This window comes from Mastomys coucha, unplaced genomic scaffold (assembly GCF_008632895.1).
Source record: "Mastomys coucha isolate ucsf_1 unplaced genomic scaffold, UCSF_Mcou_1 pScaffold1, whole genome shotgun sequence".
NCBI classification, from domain to species: Eukaryota; Metazoa; Chordata; class Mammalia; order Rodentia; family Muridae; genus Mastomys; species Mastomys coucha.
In genome coordinates, this window is record NW_022196891.1 from 71,493,384 (window position 1) to 71,516,566 (window position 23,183).

General features: G+C 38.7%; 2 protein-coding genes and 1 long non-coding RNA gene across 3 annotated transcripts in view; 1 reads left to right on the forward strand and 2 right to left on the reverse strand.

Annotated features, from left to right (window-relative positions):
• The window catches only part of Spta1 (spectrin alpha, erythrocytic 1), a 71,787-nt gene extending 64,582 nt beyond the window's left edge, over positions 1-7,205 (forward strand). Inside the window, exons 46-52 of the mRNA XM_031390332.1 lie at positions 273-290; positions 1,159-1,210; positions 2,180-2,367; positions 3,268-3,321; positions 3,803-3,949; positions 4,645-4,789; positions 6,694-7,205. Of these exons, the coding sequence (XP_031246192.1) occupies positions 273-290; positions 1,159-1,210; positions 2,180-2,367; positions 3,268-3,321; positions 3,803-3,949; positions 4,645-4,789; positions 6,694-6,819 (730 nt within the window). The 3' untranslated portion in view covers positions 6,820-7,205. The remainder of the gene's footprint in view (positions 1-272; positions 291-1,158; positions 1,211-2,179; positions 2,368-3,267; positions 3,322-3,802; positions 3,950-4,644; positions 4,790-6,693) is intronic.
• LOC116103859 overlaps positions 1-23,183 on the reverse strand; it is a 48,404-nt gene that overhangs the window by 11,722 nt on the left and 13,499 nt on the right. The window contains exon 2 of the long non-coding RNA XR_004123599.1: positions 11,594-11,889. This is a non-coding gene — a long non-coding RNA (uncharacterized LOC116103859). The remainder of the gene's footprint in view (positions 1-11,593; positions 11,890-23,183) is intronic.
• LOC116103845 (olfactory receptor 10Z1) lies at positions 9,265-10,347 on the reverse strand. The gene has a single exon (XM_031390344.1). The coding sequence runs from the start codon at positions 10,300-10,302 to the stop codon at positions 9,361-9,363; it is 942 nt and encodes a 313-aa protein (XP_031246204.1). The 5' UTR covers positions 10,303-10,347; the 3' UTR covers positions 9,265-9,360.

Consider the following 23,183-nt stretch of genomic DNA (forward strand, 5'->3'; position numbering starts at 1 on the left):
TCCTTTACATTAATTACCCTATCGTGTATGTTGGAGACTTAGCATGCAGATCAGTTTGGGCCCTCTTTGTCCTGGAGGGAGAAGCCTCACACTCTGAGTTTCTCAAAGTACCGCAGGCTTTGAGAGCAGCATGTGGATGTATAGATTCCTATGTGACCAAAACAGACTTAAATGATAATCAATAAGAAGAAATGGAATCATTACTTGTACTAACATGTATTTTCCTTTTTTTTTTTCTTCTCATGAATGCTGGTCTGGCCCACCGTGTCCAGGGCTTATTTTCTGGATGGGTTAGTATTTTCTGTAATTACTTTTTTTTATTGTCCTAGAATAACAAGTTAAGAAAACTTTAGTATTGATGTATCATATGCAATCAAAGTCTGCTAGTTCCTAATTAATGATGTGGGGCAAGAATTAGGATTCATATTTCCTCCTAGCTCTGCACTCCTTCTACTGTGAGTATGTAGTGCATAACTGTACTGCACTGCACCTGCAGCATGTGACTGTAATGCACTGCACCATTCCAGTGATGATGGTAAATAATGGAAAGCTTGTGGAATTTTACACAATGAATAAAGACTAAACCCTGGCAGCATATCCAACAAAAAGAATGGTACTTATATCACACGTTAAATATATAGAATGAAACCTGAAAATTCATAAAAAGTATATCATGTTCAACCAATTATAGGCTGAAATATTCAGAAAAGGTGTGCCTTTCCTAAACATATAAACATTTTTGTCATCATTCTCTTTAGAGTCCCTAACAACTATTTGTATTGTTTTGGGTTTTATAAGCAACCTAGGTTAAATGCACATACTGCATACCACATTTCCATTTTGTAACTGCAACCTCCACAATGTTACTAACTATAAAGACCCCTATGGACACCAACAATGTAGTCACCTTTGAGAATAAAACTGAGGAAGATGTGTGACTCCTTCTAGACAGAGAAGAACTAGATCTGGCTTTATATTTCTTTTGATCTATCTAGAAAGATTGACAGACAGGATTTGTCTTCATGAAACTTTATTTTATTGAGTCCACATAGCTCGAGAGAAGCAGAAACAGTGAACTGTCAAGGCTTTGAGCAAATGGGTCTGTGAAATATGGATTTCTGTTACAACAAATAATGTTTTCTTTTGACTCTTAATTAGATCGTTGCTCAAGGAAACAGGAACTCTGGAATCCCAACTTGAAGCAAATAAAGTAAGTAATATTTGTTCACTAGCTGACAACACTGCTTGGAATTTAAAAAACACAGGGAAAATCATATAGAGGCAGCCTGGGGATGTTTTATGCAGAAGTTACCCAAGGATGTAGTTATACTCAGATGTCAATTTGCATTGTTGCTTCAGAGCCTGATATTATACAGGCCCCAGTTTACTTAAATCTTTGAGTGTCAGCTTTTACAACAATACATCTAAGCTAATAAATACATGAAAAGTTTCTGATGTACTTAACTAAAAGAGCATGTACACTTGGTCCTACCCTATAACCTGGAGTATCAATAAATTTTTATTGTTTGATTTAGGCAAGTGATGTAACAGAATGTAGATCCTCTCATTTCAACTGAGGGAAACAGTGGGTTAGAAGAGTATCAGTTTTGTTTGAATTATTGTCTCTTTTTACAACTAAAGAAAATATTTAGTTCAATATACCTTATCCCTAATGAGAAAAGAATAAGATGTCAGGTAGAACTAATTTACTCTGCAACACTGAAGTGTTCACCCACCCCTCAGAGCCACTTTACCCACTGACTTGAGATGAACAACTTTCCCTTGTTGAATGCTTTGGAGAAATGTAGACTTTTTTACATATGTATACTGTTGCTTAGACAACCGCCCATCATCCCTAATGGTGAAGAAGTCTTGGAAGTGTACACATTGAAGCTGTTGGATGAGTAAGAGAGCGAATTCCTAGTGATGGAGATAATTCACAGTGTGATAACTGGAGCTGGTGGGGACTGAGTTCCAAGATGACAAACATCATTTCACACAGACATCCTGCTATTTTTCAAAGGGAGGATTCAGGGATGGGGAATAGTTTTCCTGAGTTGTTCTTCTTTCATAGAGGATAAGAAGACCTTTTTAAATGAACAAATTTGGGAAAGGCAGCATCTTCTCCCCGATCTCTTGGGTTTCAACTGTTGGCTTGATTGCCTGACTCTTTTCCCAGAGGAAGCAGAAGGAGATCCAGGCAATGAAGCGTCATCTGACCAAGATTGAAGACTTGGGTGACAGCTTGGAAGAGGCTCTGATCCTTGATATTAAATACAGCACCATTGGACTGGCCCAGCAGTGGGATCAACTGCACCAGCTGGGGATGAGAATGCAACACAATTTGGAGCAACAGATCCAAGCCAAGTACTGGTTTAAATCCAGGGCAGGGAGTGGGGTAGATGCTGTTAGATGTTGGAGCTTAACTAATTTGGGCTTCAGGTACCGGATAAAGAGCACTTTCAGAGATGATATATTAACTTACCATATCAATCTCTCTTTTCTGTTCTACAAATAAACTACTTTTCTTTATAGCAGGGTCCACTGTGAAATAAGCAATGTGCCCCTGCCTCTATGTGTACACATCTTCCTGAAAGACATAAGTCCTCCATCCAAATTTCAGGGTCCCTTTAACATTGTATGATCTTTTCAGAAACCATTCCCTTTTATAAATTTCCATTTAAGATGTAATATCTAGAATGGAAGATTCAAACTGTGGATTAATGAAGCATAAAGGAAGGAATTAATTTTTCCTAAATAAATTAAACCTATCCCAGCTGCTTTATGTCTCAATAGTCTTTGGAAGCATTTTTGTACATTAGAAATTGATAATCATCTTCTGCAAATTACCTTGTTACAAATAATTAAACCTTTTCAAACCATTAAATTTCTGTTGAAGCTTTGCAGTTTTGCTAATGTACTGGAAGGCAGCCAAGGAAAATTTGTAACTGAATGAACATGAATGGCTCTGCTCCAATAAAGCTTTATTCATAGGCTTTGAAATTTGAATTTCACACATTTTTCATGATTCATAAAACATTTTTTATTGTTTTCAGCTATAAAGAAATATTGAAACCATTCTTGTCACCGAAGATGTTTAGAAACAGGAAGTGGCTAGATTTGGCTCTTGGAGCATAGCTTGACAACCTCTGAACTGGATAGCTCAAATAATATATGGTGCCTTAAAATTCCTCTCCCTTTTCTATGGCATGCCTTTTGACACTTACTGTTTTGTTTCCAGAGTTAATTTATATTTCTTTCTTCCAGAGACACCATAGGTGTGAGTGAGGAGACACTGAAAGAATTTAGCACCACATACAAGTGAGTCTAACTTCACAGTTGGCTGGGCCTTTGCCTTCTAGAAAATTCAGAATAAGATTACAAATAACAACTTTCTCTCTCTCTCTCTCTACATACCTTGATGGATCTTCAGTGAAGTTCTAGTCTATGTATGTTAATGAGGATCAGTATTAGATTTTGTCACCAATTTTAATTTTCTGTGAGATCCCTGGATGTTAAAAGTAAAACATACCTTTCACTCATCACTCAACTGGTGATTATGTTTGCTCTGAATATTTCAGCTGTTTCAGAGAACAGGGTGGGAGAGAAGACGAATCAATGCTCTGTGTTATTCCTACCATTTCTGGCTTTAACACAAACACTCAGAGAAACAGACTTTGTTTAGTATGCTCCAATAATGTTATGGCATGTCCTTGAAGATCTATTCCACAGAGCAGACTTTGATCTTTTCTGTTTTAACCTGGTTCTCTCTTAAGCTTGATAAAATGCCTTTACCCTTTAGACACTTCGATGAGAATTTGACAGGGCGATTGACCCACAAAGAGTTCCGCTCATGCCTCAGAGGACTCAATTACTATTTGCCTATGGTAGAGGAAGGTGAACCTGAGCCAAAGTTTGAGAAATTCCTGAATGCTGTGGACCCAGGGAGGTAAGAGACAGAGGTTATGGGTTTGGGCTTAACTGGAGATGAACATAGAGAGAAGTGGTCCATGGAACAAAAAATTAACTTACTTGAAAATAGGTAAATAAGCTAACTGGCAAGCTCTATCTTTTAAGATTGGCTCAGAAGTAAATGGCACTGTCCCCAACTTAGTCCCAAGCTCTATAGTTTTCTCTGTTGGCAACTATGTTTCTTCTGTGAGTTTCAGCTGTTTCTAAGGGAGGGACTTAAAAGAAGAATCCACTCTTACTCGTGTCTGTGAGCTCTTAAGGAGAAATTAGTAATTCAAAGGCCATAGTCAAGAATGGTGTCTTGGGTGCTTGTGGTAGGTAAGGCAGAGCCATGCACACCTCCAGTTACTGTAAAGAGCTAATTCTTTCTAGTTCTAAAGATGGAGGAAGATAAGGGATTATTACCTGCACTCCTACACTGATGGAAAATTCCAAAGAAACATGGATGATAACCCATGGGGCCACATCTAGAGTCTAAGAGGCTGAATATTTGTCTATAAGATAGTGAAAGGAGGACAGAGTAGAAAGCAGAACCCAAGTGTCAGAGAGCCTATTTGAAAGAGAAATTCAGGGGACCTGGTTTCCTTCTGCCCTTGAGATACTGTACAGGACGGAAGGGATATACTTTTCTTGTCTTCAAAAGGCACAGTTCCTGCTCTGCTTCCCCTACAGGAAAGGGTATGTCTCACTGGAGGACTATACATCATTCCTAATTGACAAGGAGTCAGAGAATATCAAGACCAGCGATGACATAGAGAGTGCATTCCAAGCCCTGGCAGAAGGCAAGGCCTATATTACCAAGGAGGACATGAAACAGGTGGGCTGACCACTGTTGCTTCTCCTGTTCTGACACTGTATTTCTTGGTTTGGGTCATCTTGGTCTCAGCTCTTCTCCAGTAGTTCCAACCCATATACCCGCTGTATTGCCTCAGGCCTCCTCTTTCACAATGTATCACTTGTCTCAATACATCATTTGCCCTACTCCAGGCCCAGCCTCAAAATATCTAGTGGTTCTCTACTATTACAGTCTGTTCAAAACCTGCAACTCAATTTTAAATCAATTTGTTTCCATTTCTACTTAATAAGACAAATTGAAGCAATAGAAAGAGCTAATTTCTAGATGTTTGTTGAGAGTTGAATAGTGAAAAGTGAAAATTATATATAGGTGTGTGTGTGTGTGTGTGTGTTTTATTGTGCCATAAGGAAAACATTAAACTTGCAGAAAACTTGACAAATCTAGAAATTATTTCTGGGACTCAGAAAGCCCTATACTATGCATTCTACCTTATGCTGGGACCCTAGGTAGTGATGTTTATGTGCATGTATTCAGTTGAGTACAGGCTAAGAATCTAGAAAGAGAACCACAAGATGGAAAAAGAGGGTTTGAAGGGGACATGGAAACTAACAATGCCATGGACCGGGATTTCTTTTGGGGTCCCTTGTTCCATGGGACTAGGGGTTCTGGCCAGGTGGGCACGGGATTCGGCTTTGACAAACAGACTAGACACGAATGGTGTAAGGTCTGAGTGTATTTCTTTAAAAATGACATGAGGCTTTTACAATCATTGTAAAAGAAAAATGAAAAATCTGGCAGCTCAACAGTTGAGGTACATCTGAGGCTATCTGAAACATACTGGGTCTAAAGCACCAGCTATCTCCTCTGAACTGGTGCTGCATGCCCGGGGCCCAAGTGCTCTGGGTCCGGGGGACTGCGAGAGATATATGAATCTGAGTCCTAGCCCATCTAAGTTCTAGTGCTAGTCCTGCATGTGAGTCCAAGTCCTTCTTCCCCCAGTCCTAGTGCTAGACTGAAGTCACGTAGGCAAGGGACCCCCATACACAAAGGTCAACAGGGTCTGGTAACTAGATGTGAAGCAGGAGGAAGTGAAGCAGGAGGAAGAGGGGTGGAGCCCTCCCTGTTGAGGTATTCTTATGCTAATTCTCTGGTTCTTGCTGGAGGCAGGCAGAGGGGAATCTCGACCTAACATTATAAGTTAATGTCCTAGTGTGAGGGAAACCTTTCAATTACTCTCTAGTACTTAAAACATTAAACTAGGATAGTTGGAAACATTGTGTCGGCCAGGAGACAATGTCCAATCTTAACCATTTACAAATCACTACTTGGGGTAGCTTTATGCCTAATTATGAGGCCGTGTTGATGATTGGAGAGACTAATCTGAAACACATCTGAGTTAGGGGATACCAGCGACTGTCTGAAATCCAGGAGGCACAGATCTCCTTTTGGATTCTTATTGCCTCTTATCCTTTATCAGGATTTTATCCCCGATATTATGGATGTGACTTGGAGTAGACAAGTGTGCGTAGCATAACAAAATACATGTGACATATAAAATGGACAGAGGACTGCTGGGGATGGAAGTGTATGGGACAGGAAGGGAGATGGTAAAAAAAAAAAAAAAGAATGGGGATAGAGATCAACAAAATCCAATTGTGTTTGAAATGCCATAATGACACATAAGATGTGTACTTGCTTGGGTTTGTTTTTTCTCAAGAACATCTAAAGAAAGGGATATGAAAAGAGAACTTTGAATTCTTTTTATTTATTGGATTGAAAAAATTTATGAAAACTCAGAGTGATATGAAGAAGGCTGCTTCTCCTGATGGCTCCCCATCTGTGTTTGAACAGATAGGGGGGCCCACAGAAAAAAAAACAAGTGTTGGATTTCTGTAACTCTGTCTTTCTCTTTTCATTCTTTTCAGGCTCTTACCCCAGAACAAGTGTCATTCTGCACCATACATATGCAGCAATATATGGACCCACGGGGTCGGAGCCAACCTGCTGGTTATGATTACGTTGGCTTCACCAATTCATTCTTTGGCAATTGATAAGCAGATTCTTATGCATCATAGAAGAGCATAGTGTGGCAGCAAGTAATGGGGGATAAGAGGCACAAGCAAGTGTGAAAAAATGCTACTTCTGCTGCTGCTGCTGCTGTGTGTGTTACATTTACTGCAGGATTTTAAAAAATTATCAAGTATATGGGTGGGGGTTAAAAAAGCTATAAGATTATGTAACTATTTTCTGCCTAGGGTGCCAAGATTTTAGTGTGTGTGTGTGTGTGTGTGTGTGTGTTCTGCACACCTTTAGAATTTTACTGCATTCTGATTATAGAAGAAGTATTTCTTTTTAAAAGGGAAATTTTTAATTAAAATTATGCTTTTGTATTTCAGGAACCATATTATTACTAAATAAACAATTAATTAAAATACAATTTTGTGATTCACAATTCATTAGTAACTTTCAAGAGAGATTAAGTACTTACAGTTTGAAATGTTTGTAATATTGTCTTATTCTACAAAGCAGAGTCACATGAAGATAATACAATGTTTGTTTTCTTCTTGTCCTCTTTTGATATTTCACCATTAAAGTGAGTGCTTCTACTCTCAGAATGATACAGTTCTGGCATGTCAGGGTCCTCTCTTGTTCCCTAAATCCCTGAACACTCTCTTACATTTTAATATGATACAAATGATGCTTTTTTCATTTCTATCTTCTCATAGCCAGTAAAATGTTCATAATTTAAGGAAAAATCCAAGAAGCTATGGTGGTACTTTATCTAGGTATTTTCAGTACAGGTATGTTTCTTAGGTAACTTTGTTGCCTTGTGTGAAACTTAGCCTTTCACTCAGATAGCCTATTGCCCATGAATATTGCTCCTGACTTATTGCCTTAAGTCTCAATTTTTTCGCTTGAGAAGAAATTTAACCCCTCCTCAATCTTTGGGAAAAAAAATTCTCACATGAGCCAGTTAACATACTTATAGCTACAAATATTGAAAAATGACAGGTAACCTTTTTTTATAACATTTACCTTAAGCCATTAACTACAATGTAATATAACAATCAGAACATAACCCCAAAAGGTTTACCAGTGTCTAATTTAGTTATAAATAGCCAAAATCTTTCCATGGGGGGGGTGGTTATGACATAATACACCATCAAAAATCAGTATGAGCTGAATAAAACTGTGCTATCAGTTTACAGTTTTCAGGTCACTTATACTTCCATCTTCTTGATAAGTCTGGTGGATCTGGAGCTTAGCATTTCAAAGCCTTCATTTTTCTTCAGCCTAAGGTAATGGCTAGGATTCCTTCCTTGTCTCTTTGATTCTTATTTCTTTCTGCTGAAACTCTCTATTCTCCATACTCATGGGCTATTCTTTCTAAATCAGTCCACAGATATCTTTTGGCTACATTTATTATGCCCTGTCTCCTGCTTCACAAAAGGATCATATTGAAGTGAGGTGTTCAACTGATGACTGCCTTCAACAACAAAAATTCCCTATGCTAACATATTTCTCATTTGTAAGACTTTCACTCTCTCTGACCAACTCAGTTGGCTCTGTAACATACCCACATTCTCTTGTCACCCAGCCTCTGTTATCTTTTCTGAAGGTCTCAGTCAGTTTAGAGCATGTTTCACCCATTTTTTTTTTTTAGGAACAAGGACACACATGAATTTAGGCATGAAGCTGTCTCAGATCCTCACCTACAGTAACATTTCCATGGACTAAAAGCCAACATCAAAACATTGTTAAAAGTAGCAAGTAACCTTCATTAAAAAAAATGACAACGACTCAAGCATATTGATAAATTCTTTATATATGTATGAATCCTTTAGTCATACACAAAAGTATATAATGATAACTGTCTTACAAATGAGGGCATTGAAGCTGAAATCACTTAAGTAACTTAACCCAGCACAGCTAGTTAGCTGAAGAGCTTGTGTTCACACTCCTGACAGGCCACTGAGGGAGTTCATTTTTATTTCTCCCTAACAACACCCAGAAACATGGGTGAAACACTGTATGTGGAAGGAACAGGCAAAGTAAATTGCTCGACAACAAACTCAGAAAGATAATAGATAGGAGCAAAAATAGCAAGAGGGCTTCTGCCAACCCTGCATCGTCCAGACTACATCCTGAGTCTCAGGTCTTGGAAGAGCATCACTGGTCAAATAGTCTCGTAGTATCGTAGTATAATCACTTTAAAATTCTCCACAATGCTCCTGGATCTAGGCATCCTATCCTTGAACTTAAATGCTCTGAAATCCTTTCATCTTGTTTAGCTCAGCTGGGAAAACAGTAATGATTAAGACAATTCCTGTTTCTCAATTTGTCTTGATAATTGGTTGTAGCATCCATGAGACTTAAGGTGAATATTAAGATTTGGAGCTCACTGTGGGTTGAACACAATAAACAGAGCAGAAATCCTGTTCTTTCTTTCCAAGCATCGTGGGAGGAGAGGCAGAGAAGGGATGTGGGGCTTGGTACAACAGTTTTGCCAAAATTTTTGAAATATTTCATCCATTGTATTGAACCTGGCCTAGCATGTGCTTATGCAGAGAAGAGTGTCTCTGGGCTAGCCTTTATCCTTTACCTAGTAAACTCCCCCTGAAAGCATTTCTCAGAGCAGATTGCACAGCCCGATTCCTTAGACTATAAACAATAGGATTGAGGAGAGGGGTTGCCACCGTGTAGGTGACAGCAATAAGCTGATCCCTCTCAAGAGAGTAGCTGGCTTTGGGTCTCAAGTACATGAAGGACGCACAGCCATAATGAATAACAACCACTGTGAGGTGTGAGGCACAAGTAGAAAAAGCTTTTCTCCGCCCCTCAGCAGAAGGGATTCTCAGGATGGCTACCAAAATATAGGCGTAAGAGACACTAATTAAAAAGAAAGAGACCACGAGGACCAGCAGACTGAGGATGAGAATTCCCAGCTCACTTAGTCTTGTATCCCCACAGGCAAGGCTTAGCACTGGAGGTGTGTCACAGAAAAAGTGCTGGATTTCGTGGGAGCTGCAGAATGAGAGACGAAAAATGACAAGAGTCATTCCCAAGCCAAAAAGGTATCCAGTCAGGAAGGAGGTGCCAACTAGCTGGGCACAGACAGTGGGATTCATACGGCTGGCATAATGAAGTGGGGCACAGATGGCCACATATCTATCAAATCCCATGACAGACAGGAGGAAGCAGTTGGTACAAGCCCATGAAGCAGAGAAAAACATCTGTGTTGCACAACCCGTAAAGGAGATGGCCTGTCCCCCAATAACCAGGCCAGAGAGCATCCTTGGGATGATTCCCAATGTGTAACAGGTCTCAGAGAAGGATAGGAAGGAAAGGAAGAGATACATGGGTGTGTGCAGATGGCTATCCAGTCTGATAACTATGATGATGAAGACATTACTGGTAATGGTGACAAGATACAAAGACAAGAACAAGACAAACAGCAGAAGCTGAAGCTCCCCGAAGCTAGAGAAGCCCAAGAAGACAAAACCCTGCCAGCAGGTGGCATTGCTCTCTACCATTCTGGATGATAGTCCTGGTGATTCTATTGGTTCCTTCCACCATGGCATTTGATATCCAGCCTCTTTAGATGTAGGTGATACCTGTATCTCTTCTCTTTGTCCCTTTTGGAAAACATACACACACACAAAAGAATGTCTGATTTAGGCTTCAATTAAACTTCAGAGAATTTTGCTGCTTTTGACACAAGAACTTTTTTTATTAGATTTTTTTCTTTATTACATTGCAAATTTTATCCCCTCCGAACCCCCCCCCATCCCATCCTCCCCCTCCCTGCTCTCTAACCCACTTCCCTGTTCTGGCATTCCACTACACTGGGACATCAAATCTGCATGAGACCAAGGGCCTCTCCTCTCACTGATGTCTCACAAGGCTGCATATGTAGCCAGAGCCATGGGTCCCTCCATGTGTACTCTTTGGTTGGTGATTTAGACTCTGGGAGCTCTGGGGATACTGGTTGGTTCATATTGTTGTTCCTCCTATGGGGCTGCAAACCTCTTCAGCTCCTTGAGTTCTTTTTCTACTTCCTTCATTGGGCACTAGGTCCACCCTTACATTCAGGTATGTTATAGGTAATCATTACACAAACTCCTATATGCCTATCTATATGTAAACAATATAGACATAAATGATTATAAATTTTACACACTCAAACTATGTGTTATACATCTTCTATTAATTACCAGACTGTAAATATGTTGTACTTTTATGTAAAAAATATATATACATATACATATTTCACATATATGCAAGCTTGATAACACATGCATCATATATTTATTCATCCTAAATTTACAGCTAAGGATATATATTTAAAGTACATTGCCTATTAAAATGTATGGTAGAAGTGGAGAGATTTGTGGATGTTTTGTAGCTAAGACAAGAAAGGCCATGACACATAACTTTTTTTTTTTTTTTTTGTAAAATAGAAGCAGTATTAGGAAACAGGTTTGTTGTGTTATAATTTAGAACTAATTCTTCATAAAATGATTACTGTCTTGAAAAACTGTGGGAAAATTATACTTAACAAGTGTAGATTAAGTATCTTGCTCAATATAAATTAATTATATCTATACAATCACCCCCCTTTAAGCCATTCTATCCTTTTCAAATCCATTAAGCTGAGTAGATCTGGATTGTTTTCATGTTACCCACATGCTGAACATTGAAGGAAGAATAGGGCACAGCAACAGTTGTACATCAGGTATCTGTTAGATCAATGACTAGCCTTGAAACACCATTCCCACCCTCCAGATCAGTTATTCTTGTGAGAGAAAAGGAGTCTTCACTTACATGGAGAAGATCATAGTAGGATTGAGTTCTGCGCTGTGGTAGCCATAACATAGGCAGATCTCAGAATACTGCTCGGCAAGAGTAAGGCTTGAGGTCCATCTCAGAAGCTCCTGGTCTTCGCAGAGTGATGTCAAATGATGCTAGGAACTTCCCTCCCTCCACTTTAGCCCCAGATGGTGAACAGTATCTGCTTCTCTCCAAAGAGCTTCTCTCTCAGAGGATTCTGCTGTCCCAGTGGGTGCTGTTTCAGGAAACACATCTAATTGTGATTTTTATTGCCAGTTGAGACTACTCTTCTGGGGAAAACAGTGAAGGGAATTGTGAACAAAGAGAAGTTAAGATCATGACTCAAGCTGCACTAATTTGTATATCTAGTACATAACAGATATATTGTTTCTACATGCATAAATCTCTTTTATAACTTGAGTCTAGGAAGATAAGGTTAAAATACATTTTTAGGACAACAAAACTGAATCCAGTCAAGTGGATATCACACATTCAAGATCCCATAACAAGAGATTCATGCTTGCAAATTCACAGATAAAATGAGTAACTTATAAAATACACTTATAAGAAAACTGTGGACTGAGGAGCTTGTTGCATCTCTTTCATAGTTTGTCCAGTCTCAAAGCCATTGGGAAGACTCTCCTGATCTCTCTCAGGTCAACAGATTCTTTTAATCTAATCTCCCTTTTTAATGTACATCTTTTAAAAAGTAGCATCACCTATTTTCATCTTCTTTCTTTTTCCTACAAAGCTGAAACATCTGATTCCAGATTTATGTCCACTTCCCACACTTTGGAAAAGATGAAACCTCCTGAAGTTCCCAAAGTCAGGCAAGGTTAATCGTTGCATATGACTGAAAGTTTAGAAATACATGTTTCTTCAGTATGTTCTTAAGTGGTATAAAGCCCTACTCTCTAATACAATGGAAAAAATACTAATACCTGATAACATGAGTTCAACTCAAGAATGATTCAATTTTATTTTATGGATTAAATGGTTAATATGGATAAAATGTTTAAACCAATCTTATGGATTTAGTATGATATTTGAGGATTACTAATATTACATCTATTTTAAGAGTGGTAATTAAGGCAATGAAAATTTAAATGCAATGTCTAAAATATGATTTTATGATAAAAAATAGATGGCACAGTAGAAAGAGGATTCTAGAAGCCATAATAAAAATATTATCTTTCCTACTCCATCAGCAGACACTGCATATTGGTGACCACTCTGTTCTCCTGCCTGCCCTGTGCTCCTCTGTCCCCTTTTCTAGCAGCCTAAAATACTGAAACTTGGGCCTGGGGCAAAATCTGTGCTTAAAATGCCCTTCCACACCCAGAGACAGCTTGATTCCAAAGATGTCTATCAACCAGGCTCACAGGTGAGACATCCCTGCCCCAATACCTGGCCCAGTGGACACAGGACCCATCCTTCCAGTCCACAACTGCTGGCTAAGCAGATCAGGGGCTCTAACCTCTATCCCCAAAGACAGCTCAACTCCCAAGAGATCCATCATAACCATGCTGGCAGAGACATCCTAACTCAAGGAAGTCCATCATAATCAGGCTCACAGGAGGGACAAGATCCAAGTCAGAGACAGCAAGGCCAGTTAACACCTAAGATAACTAGAAGGTAAGAGGCAATTGCAAGAACATAAGCAACAGAAACGAATACCATTTGCCAACATCAGAAACCAGTTCTCCCATCAAAGCAAGCCCTTGATACCCTAACACACCTGAAAAGCAAGATTATGCCCTAATATTTCATCTCATAAAAATGTTAGATGACCTTGAGGAGTACATAAATAACTCCCTTTAAAAAAATACAGGAGAATACAAGTTAACAGGTAGAAGCCCTTAAAGAGGAGACACATAAATCTCTTAAAGAAATGCAGGAAAACACAATCAAACAGGTAAAGGACTTGAACAAAACCATCCAGGATCTAAAAAGGGGAAATAGAAATAATAAAGAAATAACAAAGGGAAACACATTGCTAAAGCTCAAAAGACACTTGATGTTTATACAATAATAGTGGGAGACCTTAAAACCCTACTCTCACCAATGGACAGAACATGAAAACAGAAACTAAACAGAGATACAGTAAAACTAACAGAAGTTATAAACCAAGTATACTTAACAGATATCTACAGAACTGTAACCTTCCTGGTTTGAGGCCTGCCTCTGATAGCCACACCTCTCTTCCCATCTCCTGCTATTTGCCACGCCTCCAACCTGGTTCCAGTTAAATTTGAAAGTTCCACCTCCACAGAGTAAAAAGGAAGTCGCTGATTGGACTGGGATGCTGACATACTTGGGGGGAGTGGTTTTTGCCCCAGGTATTATACCTGTTGGGGGAACAAAGGATTATGATTAAAGTTTCAAGATGGCTGAGTATTAAAGGCTCCTGTCTAATGTTTTAATGTACCTTCCTCGTGGGTAAGTATAATTTTGGCCACCCTGTCTCCTCCTATCTCTTTTATCTCTATCTATCCCTTTATTACTCCATTTCCAAAATAACCCTTTCTTTAACGTTGGTGCTGGTAGCCAACACAGAACATTTCACCCTAAAATAAAAGAATATTCCTTCTTCTCAGCACTTTATGGTACCTTCTCCAAAACTGGCCAGATAATTGGACAAAACAAGCCACAACAGATACAAGAAGACCGAAAAAATCCCATGCATTCTATCAGCTCACCGCAGACTAAGACTGATCTTCAATAACAACAAAACCAACAGAATGCCCACATACTCATGGAACCTGAATAAGTCTCTAATCAATGATAACATGGTCAAGAATGAAATAAAGAAAAAAATTAAAGACTTTTTAGAATATAATGAAAATGAAGTCACAGCATATCCATGTTTATGGGACACGATGAAAGCAATGCTAAGAGAAAAATCCTTAGAACTGAGTTCCTTTATAAAGAAATTGGAGAGATCTTACACTAGCAACTTAATAGCACATCTGAAAAATCTAGAGCAAAAAGAAGCAAACACACCCAAGAAGAGTAGATGGTAGATAGTAATCAAACTCAGAGGTAAAATCAACCAAATAGAAACAAAGAGAATTATACAGAAAAAAAATCAACAAAATTAAGAGCTGGGTCTTTGAAAGAATCAACAAAATAAATAAACCCTTGGCCAAACTAAATAAAGGACACAGACACAGTATCAAAATTAACAAAATAAAAAATAAAAAAGGAGACATAACAGAAACTGAGGAAATTTAAAAATCATCCCATCCTACTACAAAAGCTTATACTCAACAAAACTGAAAAAAAAATCTAGATGAATTGCATAATTTTTCTAGACAGATACCAGATACCAAAGTTAAATTAGGACCAAATAATTTACCTAAACAGCCCCATAATGCCTAAGGAAATTGAAGCAGTCATTAGAAGTCTCCCAACCCAAAGCCCAGGGCAAGAAGGTTTTAGTGCAGAGTTCTATCAGACCTTCAAAGAAGACCTAATACCGATACTTCTCAAACTATTCCACAAAATAGAAACAGAAGGAACACTATCTATTTTGTTCTGTGAAGCCATAGCTTCAGTGATACCTAAACCACCCAAAGAACCAACAATAATGAAAGAGAACTTCAGACCAATTTCCATTATGAATATTAATTCAAAAATACTCAATAAAATTTTAGCAAATGAAATCCAATAACACATCAAAATGATCATTCAGCATGTTCAAATAGGCATCAACCTTGGGATGCAGGGATGGTTCAATATACAGAGATCCACCAACTTAATACACTATACAAACAAATTCAAAGAAAAAATATCACATGATTATCTCATTAGATGCATAAAGTCTTTGACAAAATATAACACCCCTTCATGTTACAAGTCTTGAAAAGATCAGGAACTGAAGGCCCATAGCTAAACATAATAAAAGCAATATATAGCAAACCAACAGCCAACATCAAATTAAATGGAGGGAAACTTGAAGCAATCCCACTCAAATCAGAGACAAGACAGGACTGCCCATTCTCTCTTCATTTATTCAACATAGTATTCAAAGGTTTAGCTAGAACACCTAGGCAACAAAAGGAGGTTAAAGCGACACAAATTAGAAAGGAAGAAGTCAATGTATCACTATCAGCACATGATATGATAGTATGCATAAGCAACCCCAAAAATTCTACCAGAGAACTCCTACACCTGAACAACTTCAGCAGAGTGGCTGGATATAAAATTAACTCAAACATAGATGTAGCTTTCCTCTAGACAAAGGATAAATGGGATGAGAAAGAAATCAGGGAAATGACACCCTTCCCAATAGTCACAAATAATATAAAATATCTTGGTATAACTCTAACCAAGCAAGTGAAAGGTCAGCGTGACAAGAACTTCAAGTCTCTGAAGAAAGAAATTGAAGATCTCAGAAGATGGAAAGGTTTCCCGTGCTCATGGATCAATTGGCAGGATTAACATAGCAAAAATGTCCATCTTGCCAAAAGAAATCTATAAATTCAATGCAATCCTCATCAAAGTTCCAAATCAATTCTTCACAGAGGTAGAAAGAAAAATTGTCAACTACATCTGGAATAACAAAAATTTTAGGATAGTAAAAACTATTCTCAACAATAAAGGAACTTCTGGGGGAATCACTATCCCTGACCTCAAGCTGTACTATTGGTATAGACCAATAGTGATAAAAACCACATGGTATTTGTATAGAGACAGACAGGTAGATCAATGGAATAGAATTGAAAACCCAGAAATGAACCCACATACCAAGGGTCACTTGATGTTTGACAAATGAGCTAAAACCATCCAGTGATAAAAAGACAGCATTTTCAACAAATGGTGCTGGTTCAACTGGTGGTCAGCATGTAGAAGAATGCAAATTTATCCATTTTTATGTCCTGTACAAAGCAAAAGTTCAAGTGGATCAAGGACCTCCACATAAAACCAGATATTCTGAATCTAATACACATCTACAAAGAGGAAATTTTCCAGAACAGAACACCAATGGCTTAGTCTCTGAGATCAACAATTGACAAATGGGACCTCATGAAACTGAAAAGCTTCTGTAAAGTGAAGGACACTGTTAATAGGACAAAATAGCAACCTATAGATTGGGTAAAGATATTTACCAACCCTGTATTTCATAGAGGAGTAATATCTAAAATGAACAAAAAACTCCAGAACTCAGACTCCAGAAAACCAAATAACCCAATTTAAAAAAAAAAAAAAAATGGGCTACAGAACTAAACATAGATTTCTCAACAGAAATCTTGAATAGCCAAGAAGCACCTAAAGAAATGTTGAAGATCCTTAGTCATCAGGAAAATACAAAACAAAATGACCCTGAGATTCCACCTTACACTGACCAGAATGGCTAAGATCAAAAATTCAGGTAACAGCAGAAGCTAGCGAAAATGTGTAGAAAGAGGAGCACTCCTGATTGTTGGGAGGATTGCAAGCTGGTACAACCACTCTGAAAATCAATCTAGTGGTTCCTCAGAAAGTTAGAAGTAGTTGTACCTGAAGATCCAGCTATACCACTCCTGGGCATATACCCAAAAGATGTTCCAACATATAACAAGCACATATGCTCCACTATGTTCATAGCAGCATTATTTATAATAGCCAGGAGCTAGAAACAACCCAGATGTCCTTCAACAGAGGAATGGATACAGAAAATTGTGGTACAGTAACACAATGGAGTACTACTTTGCTATTAGAAACAAAGACTTAACTTTATAGGCAAATGGATGGAACTAGAATATATAATCCTGAGTGATATAACCCAGACCCAAAAGGACATACATGGTATGTACTCACTGAAAAGTGGATATTAACCAAATAGCTCAGAATACCCACAATACCACTATCAGACCATATGAATCTTAACAAGAAGGAAGGCCAGAGTGTGGATGCTTCAAATCCACTTAGAATGGGGAACAATATAATCACCGGAGGCAGAGGGAGGGACCTGGGTTGGAGAGCAGAGGCAGAGGAAAAAAATGGGGCAGGGCCAGGTATGGGAAGAGACGAGAGAGAAGTCCAGAGGGCCAAGGGAATGAATAGAAATACAGAGGAGTAGGGATACAGGGGGGACCACTAGACAGTCCCAGAGGCCAGGGAACCAAGAGGCTCCCACATCCCAATGGGGATGGCATCAGCCAAAATACCAAACAGTAGGGATATAGAATCTGAAGAGACCACACATCCAGTAGATAGACATGGCTCCCAATGGAGGAATGGGCCCACCAACCCATCTCAAAAATTTTAACCCAGAATTGTCCCTGTCTAAAGGGAACGAAGGGACAAAAATGTGGCAGTGCCTGAAGGGAATGTCATCCAGAGACTGATACACAATGTGATCCATTCCATCTGCAGACACCAAACTGGACACTATTGCTGATGCCAAGATGTGCTTGCAGATAGGAGCCTGGTATGGCTATCCTCTGAGAGGCTCTGTAAGCACCTGACTAAAACAGATTAAAAGACCCACAGCCAACCATTGTACTGACCCTGGGAACCCCAATGAAAGAGTTTGGGGAAGGGCTAAAGGAGCTGAAGGAGATTGCAACCCCATAGGAAGAACAACAATATCAACTAACAAGACTCTTCAGAGCTCCCAGATTCTAAACCACCAACTAAAGAGTATACATAGGCCAGTCCATGGCTCCAGCTACATATGTCGTAAAGGGACTGCCTTATCTGGCAGCAGTGGGAGGGGAGGCACTTTGTCCTGTGGAGGCTTGATGCCCCAGAAAAGGGGGTTCCTAGAGGGGTGAGGAGAGTGGAGAGTGGATGGGTGGGTGGATTGGGGAAAACCCTCTTAGAGGCAAAGGAGAGGGCTAAGGGGGTGAGGGTTGTGAAAGGGAGACCAGGAAAGGGAGATAACATTTGAAATGTAAACAAATAAAATGCTTAATAAACTAAAACAAAGAATTGTGAACTTTAAAAAAAAATACTGAAACTTTATTTTGGTCATGTTGCCGATGTAACCTGGGGAGCTGATGAGTCCTAGGCACCTGTCCCAGCCACAGATTTAGGGGCTGGGAAAGCTGAACCTCAGCTAGCCTAACCACTGTTAGGTTGGCTTCCAGCTGCAGCTCCCCACAAGAAGGGCTACCCTGGAGGGATTCCCAGGCCCTGCAGACACAAGCCCCAGCCAGGACAGATACAAAGTACTGCACCTTTTCAAGAGAAATTCGGGGATTCTGTGCATGGCCCCAAAAAAGAGGAAAGGGTAGAAGGAGAAAGGAAGAGAAAGGGCAGAGCGCAGGGATTCTGCACATGGACACATTACAAGGAAGAAGGGGGTAGGGGAAACACCCTGTCGGGATTCTGCACTTGCCATCTAAGGGAAGAGGGTGGGAGGGAAAGAGAACACAGTTTAATGGAAGGCAGCTGTGTGCTCCAGAGCTTCTCTGTAAACTGATTTCTCAACGTCCCCCACCCCCTCCATCTGCTGCAAGTAGAAACACTGAAAAGTTGATCTAGTGTTTGGAGTTAGGATTCATCCTCAAAGCCAGTCTAACGTGTGTTCTTTTTATGGTGTTCACTGCAGAGAATTGCTTAGGTTGGTCCAAAAATAAAGATGCCCGGGCGTAGTGGCGCACGCCTTTCATCCCAGCACTTGGGAGGCAGAGGCAGGTGGATTTCTGAGTTCGAGGCCAGCCTGGTCTACAGAGTGAGTTCCAGGACAGCCAGGGCTATACAGAGAATCCCTGTCTCAAAAATAAATAAATAAATAAAGATGCTCCCCCAAAAGAAAAAAAATTATCTCTTAAAAAACAAAAACAAACACACACACACACACACATGTTCTTTCAACTCATCTCTACTCCTGGTAATTTGCCATCAGTTATAAAGACACAAAAGATAAGAAGGATATGAAAACAAGTATAATATTAATATAAAGGCAAGATTTATGCCTCTTTACAGTCGTTATTGTTTTCGTTGGTGTCCTTGGAATTGTTAGCATGCATTTTAAGCACAGTTCAGTTAAATTTATTATGGAATTATTTCTAGGAATATTTCCAGAAATGAGTCATTATAATCAAAGTCAGAGAAAGATGTTTCACTGTGCACAGTGCTTTATAATTAACGACTGCCCATCATTTCAGGAGTCTTCATTCATTTTTGTTACAGTTCTCCTGGGTAAGTTCTTCTCTCTGACTCGCAGGATGGGCCATAGCATTGATTTGCTTTTCGTCTTATTTCTATTTATGGGTACGGGTATGTTGGGTGGATGGCACATATGTACAGGTGCTCATGAAGGCCAAGAGAGGGCATCAGACTCTCTGGAACTAGAGCTCTTTGCAGCTGTCAGTCCTCTAACGTGGATGCTGACAACCAAGCTCCAGTCTTGTGCAAGAGCAGCAAGCATTCTTCAATAATAAGTCAATCCTGATCTGCTCATTTTGTTCTGTGTAGTAAGAACTGAACTTTAAAAGCATATTTATTTAATAATGAAAAATGCACATAATAAAGCTTAATGAAATCTTCTTAGTCTATCACAGGGGGTGGCCATGATGTTTTAACAACCCACTCCAGGTCTCCCCTCTCTCTCAGCCTGTGGATCAGGATATAGCTCTGAGCTACTACTCCAGTGACATCAGTCACTCCACATCCCGTGCAATGTTGATAATGGACTGTACCTCTGAAACTGTAAGCAAACCCTAGTTAAATGCTTTTGCTCACAAGGATCTTTGTTATTTTGCCCCATAATCCTTTTTTTAGATCAATTTATATTTTCTATCACCGTTCCATTGATATGCCCCTATATGGCCCCTTACCTCTCTGAGTGCTCCTAATGGAGAATACATATCTGAAGATTCTAAGCTAAAATTCACAAATGATTTTTTAAAAAAGAATATGTGATGTTTGTCTTTTTGAGTCTGAATTTTTCTCTCTCTGAATAATTGTTTCCAGCCTAATCAATTTACATTTATATTCCATAATTTCATTTTCCTTATCAGATAAATAATATTCCTTTACCTTTATGCACCACATTATCATTATTTATTCTTTTTTTAGATATATTTCTTTCATGTGTCTGGTTGTTTAATCAGGGTATGTGTTTGTATACTATGCAGTGCCCACAGGGACCAGAAAAGAACAGTGAATCCCCTTGGAACTGAAAACACTGGTTCTTAGTCACCATTTTGGATGCTAGGATTGGAACTGAGGTCCATTGAGCCATGTCTTTAGACCTATAAATACTCATCTGTTGATAACATATAGGATGTTTCTTATTTTGGATATTATAAATAGAGAAGCAATGAACATGAATGAGCAGAAATCTCCATAGTATGATTACAGTACTTTGGGTATATGCTCAGGAGTGTTTTGGAGAATAATTATGTCTATTTCTAGCTTTTTGTGGAAGTGATACTTTGATTTCCAGTGTGGCTCTATCCATTTGTGTTCCCACTAGCAATGTGTAATTGTCCCCCTTTCGCTATATCTATACCAACATTGGTTATTTGTGAAGGTTTTTGTTTTTATTTTAAATATTAGCCATGAAGGAAAATGAAACCTCAAAATAGTTTTAAGTTTCATTTTCCTGATGGTTAAAAATGTTGAATGCTTTTAGAATGTTTTTCAGCCATTTGTATTTTGTCTTTAAAGAAATCTAGGCCAAACTACCAATGCAATCTAAAGATTTATTGCAATACCAATAGGAATTCCAAGGCAATTCTTCTTAAAAAAAGAAAACATCAAGTTTAATAAAAAAAACTCCCATGGTAGTCAAAACAATACTGAGAAATAACAAAACTTTGGGAGGGATAATCATCCTAATTTTCAACTTATTCTACAGGCTATCGTATCAAAAACATGTTATTAGCATAAAAGCAGACTCACTAATCAATGAAATAGAACTTGTAGAGCTCCTGATTCATGACAAAAAGGCCTTGTGAGCCAAAAATTATTTGCAGATTTAGACCCCATTTAGATCATATAGTTTCCAAATAAAAGACAAAAGTCTTTATACGCATGATAAGCCTTAAAGCAATAGAGCTAAGCAGATATCAGTTCTCTTTGCTATTTTGTTTACTTCCTTGTCAGTAACCCTGAGATACAATTTGCCATGTTCTGTCTGAGACACTCCTACTCTAATAGGATGGCCCTTAGGGCCACACTCTCACAGTCCACCTACCCCATGGCAACAACTCCCTACTTCCTCCTGTCCTCCTGCTCTCTGGTTGAGACCTCAAGCCAGGGAACCTTCCCTCTGTCCCCTCTCTTCTGCCTAGTCCTGGATATAGGCATCTTTACTAAGCTATAAGGCTTAACAAATGCTGTGAAATCACTGGTTACTAATATTTTTCTAAACTTTATTTTATTAGTTCTTTTAATTAGTTCAAATAGTTCTTTTAAATTTCCAGTTTATCAGCCGGGTAGTGGTGGAGCTCGCCTTTAATCCCAGCACTTTGGAAGAAGAGGCAGGTGGATTTCTGAGTTTGAGGCCAGCCTGGTCTACAGAGTGAATTCCAGGACACCCAGGGCTATACAGAGAAACCCTGTCTTGAACTTTTTTTTCCAGTTTATTACAAGGTGTTTTGATCATACCATACACCATTGTTATTTTTTCAACAATAACATTTAATAATGTTGCCTCACAATGAGTTCTACTTTTGGAAAATAGAGAAAAACATTAAATAGCCCTCATGTCAATAAACATGATGTTAATTACAATTGGAGAAAAGTTGAACATATGGGAAATCTTCCTGTAGTTTCTGTGGTGACAATATTCAAAAGTGCTAATGGCTACATAAGCCATTTCATACACATGAAATTAAGCTATTTGATCAAAATGCACAGAGCAATAATTTTAACAAAGTAAATAAACAGTAAAAAAGAAAACAAGGGGAACATAACACCAATTATATTTAATTCCAGGAAAAAACAGAAACACTGCAATTTATATAACAGAAAAATAGAGACAGAGCTTATTAAAAATTCAGACAGGAAAATCTGAGTTGTTTAAAATTTCCTTAATTGTTTTCTTTCAAACAACACTGTGACTCACATGAAATGAGTATATATATACATACATATAATATACTTATATGCAAAATAATATATGTATATATTCAGTTAAGTAATGTATATAATTATGCATGTATATGTATATATTTGTATGTGTATGTGTGTATGTATGTAAACTCAGGCACGCATGTAAACTTACATGTACATTATTGGAGTAATTTTATTTCTAAATTTATGTGATTTTTTATGAAGATAAATGAAATAATAGGTTAAAACAGGAAAACCAAGTAAAGACACAACACCAAAGCGAGGTAATTCTCCCTCTCTCAGCAGTTAAGTTCGTTGTAAGTTCTGTAAGTTCTTTGTCTGTTCATAGAGCACAGGACATTCCGCTTTCTTTTTTTTTTTTTTTCGAGACAGGGTTTCTCTGTGTAGCCTTGGCTGTCCTGGAACTCACTCTGTAGACCAGTCTGGCCTCGAACTCAGAAATCCGCCTGCTTCTGCCTCCCAAGTGCTGGGATTAAAGGAGTCCACCACCACCGCCCGGCTGACATTCTGCTTTCTGAGGGAGCATGTCTGTTAGCGTCTTCATTGTTCAGGTCTTCTTTAGGCAGCC

Bases quoted from the DNA above. Each gene is read 5' to 3' on its own strand.
- LOC116103845 (XM_031390344.1), bottom strand. From the start codon at position 10,302: ATGGTAGAGAGCAATGCCACCTGCTGGCAGGGTTTTGTCTTCTTGGGC.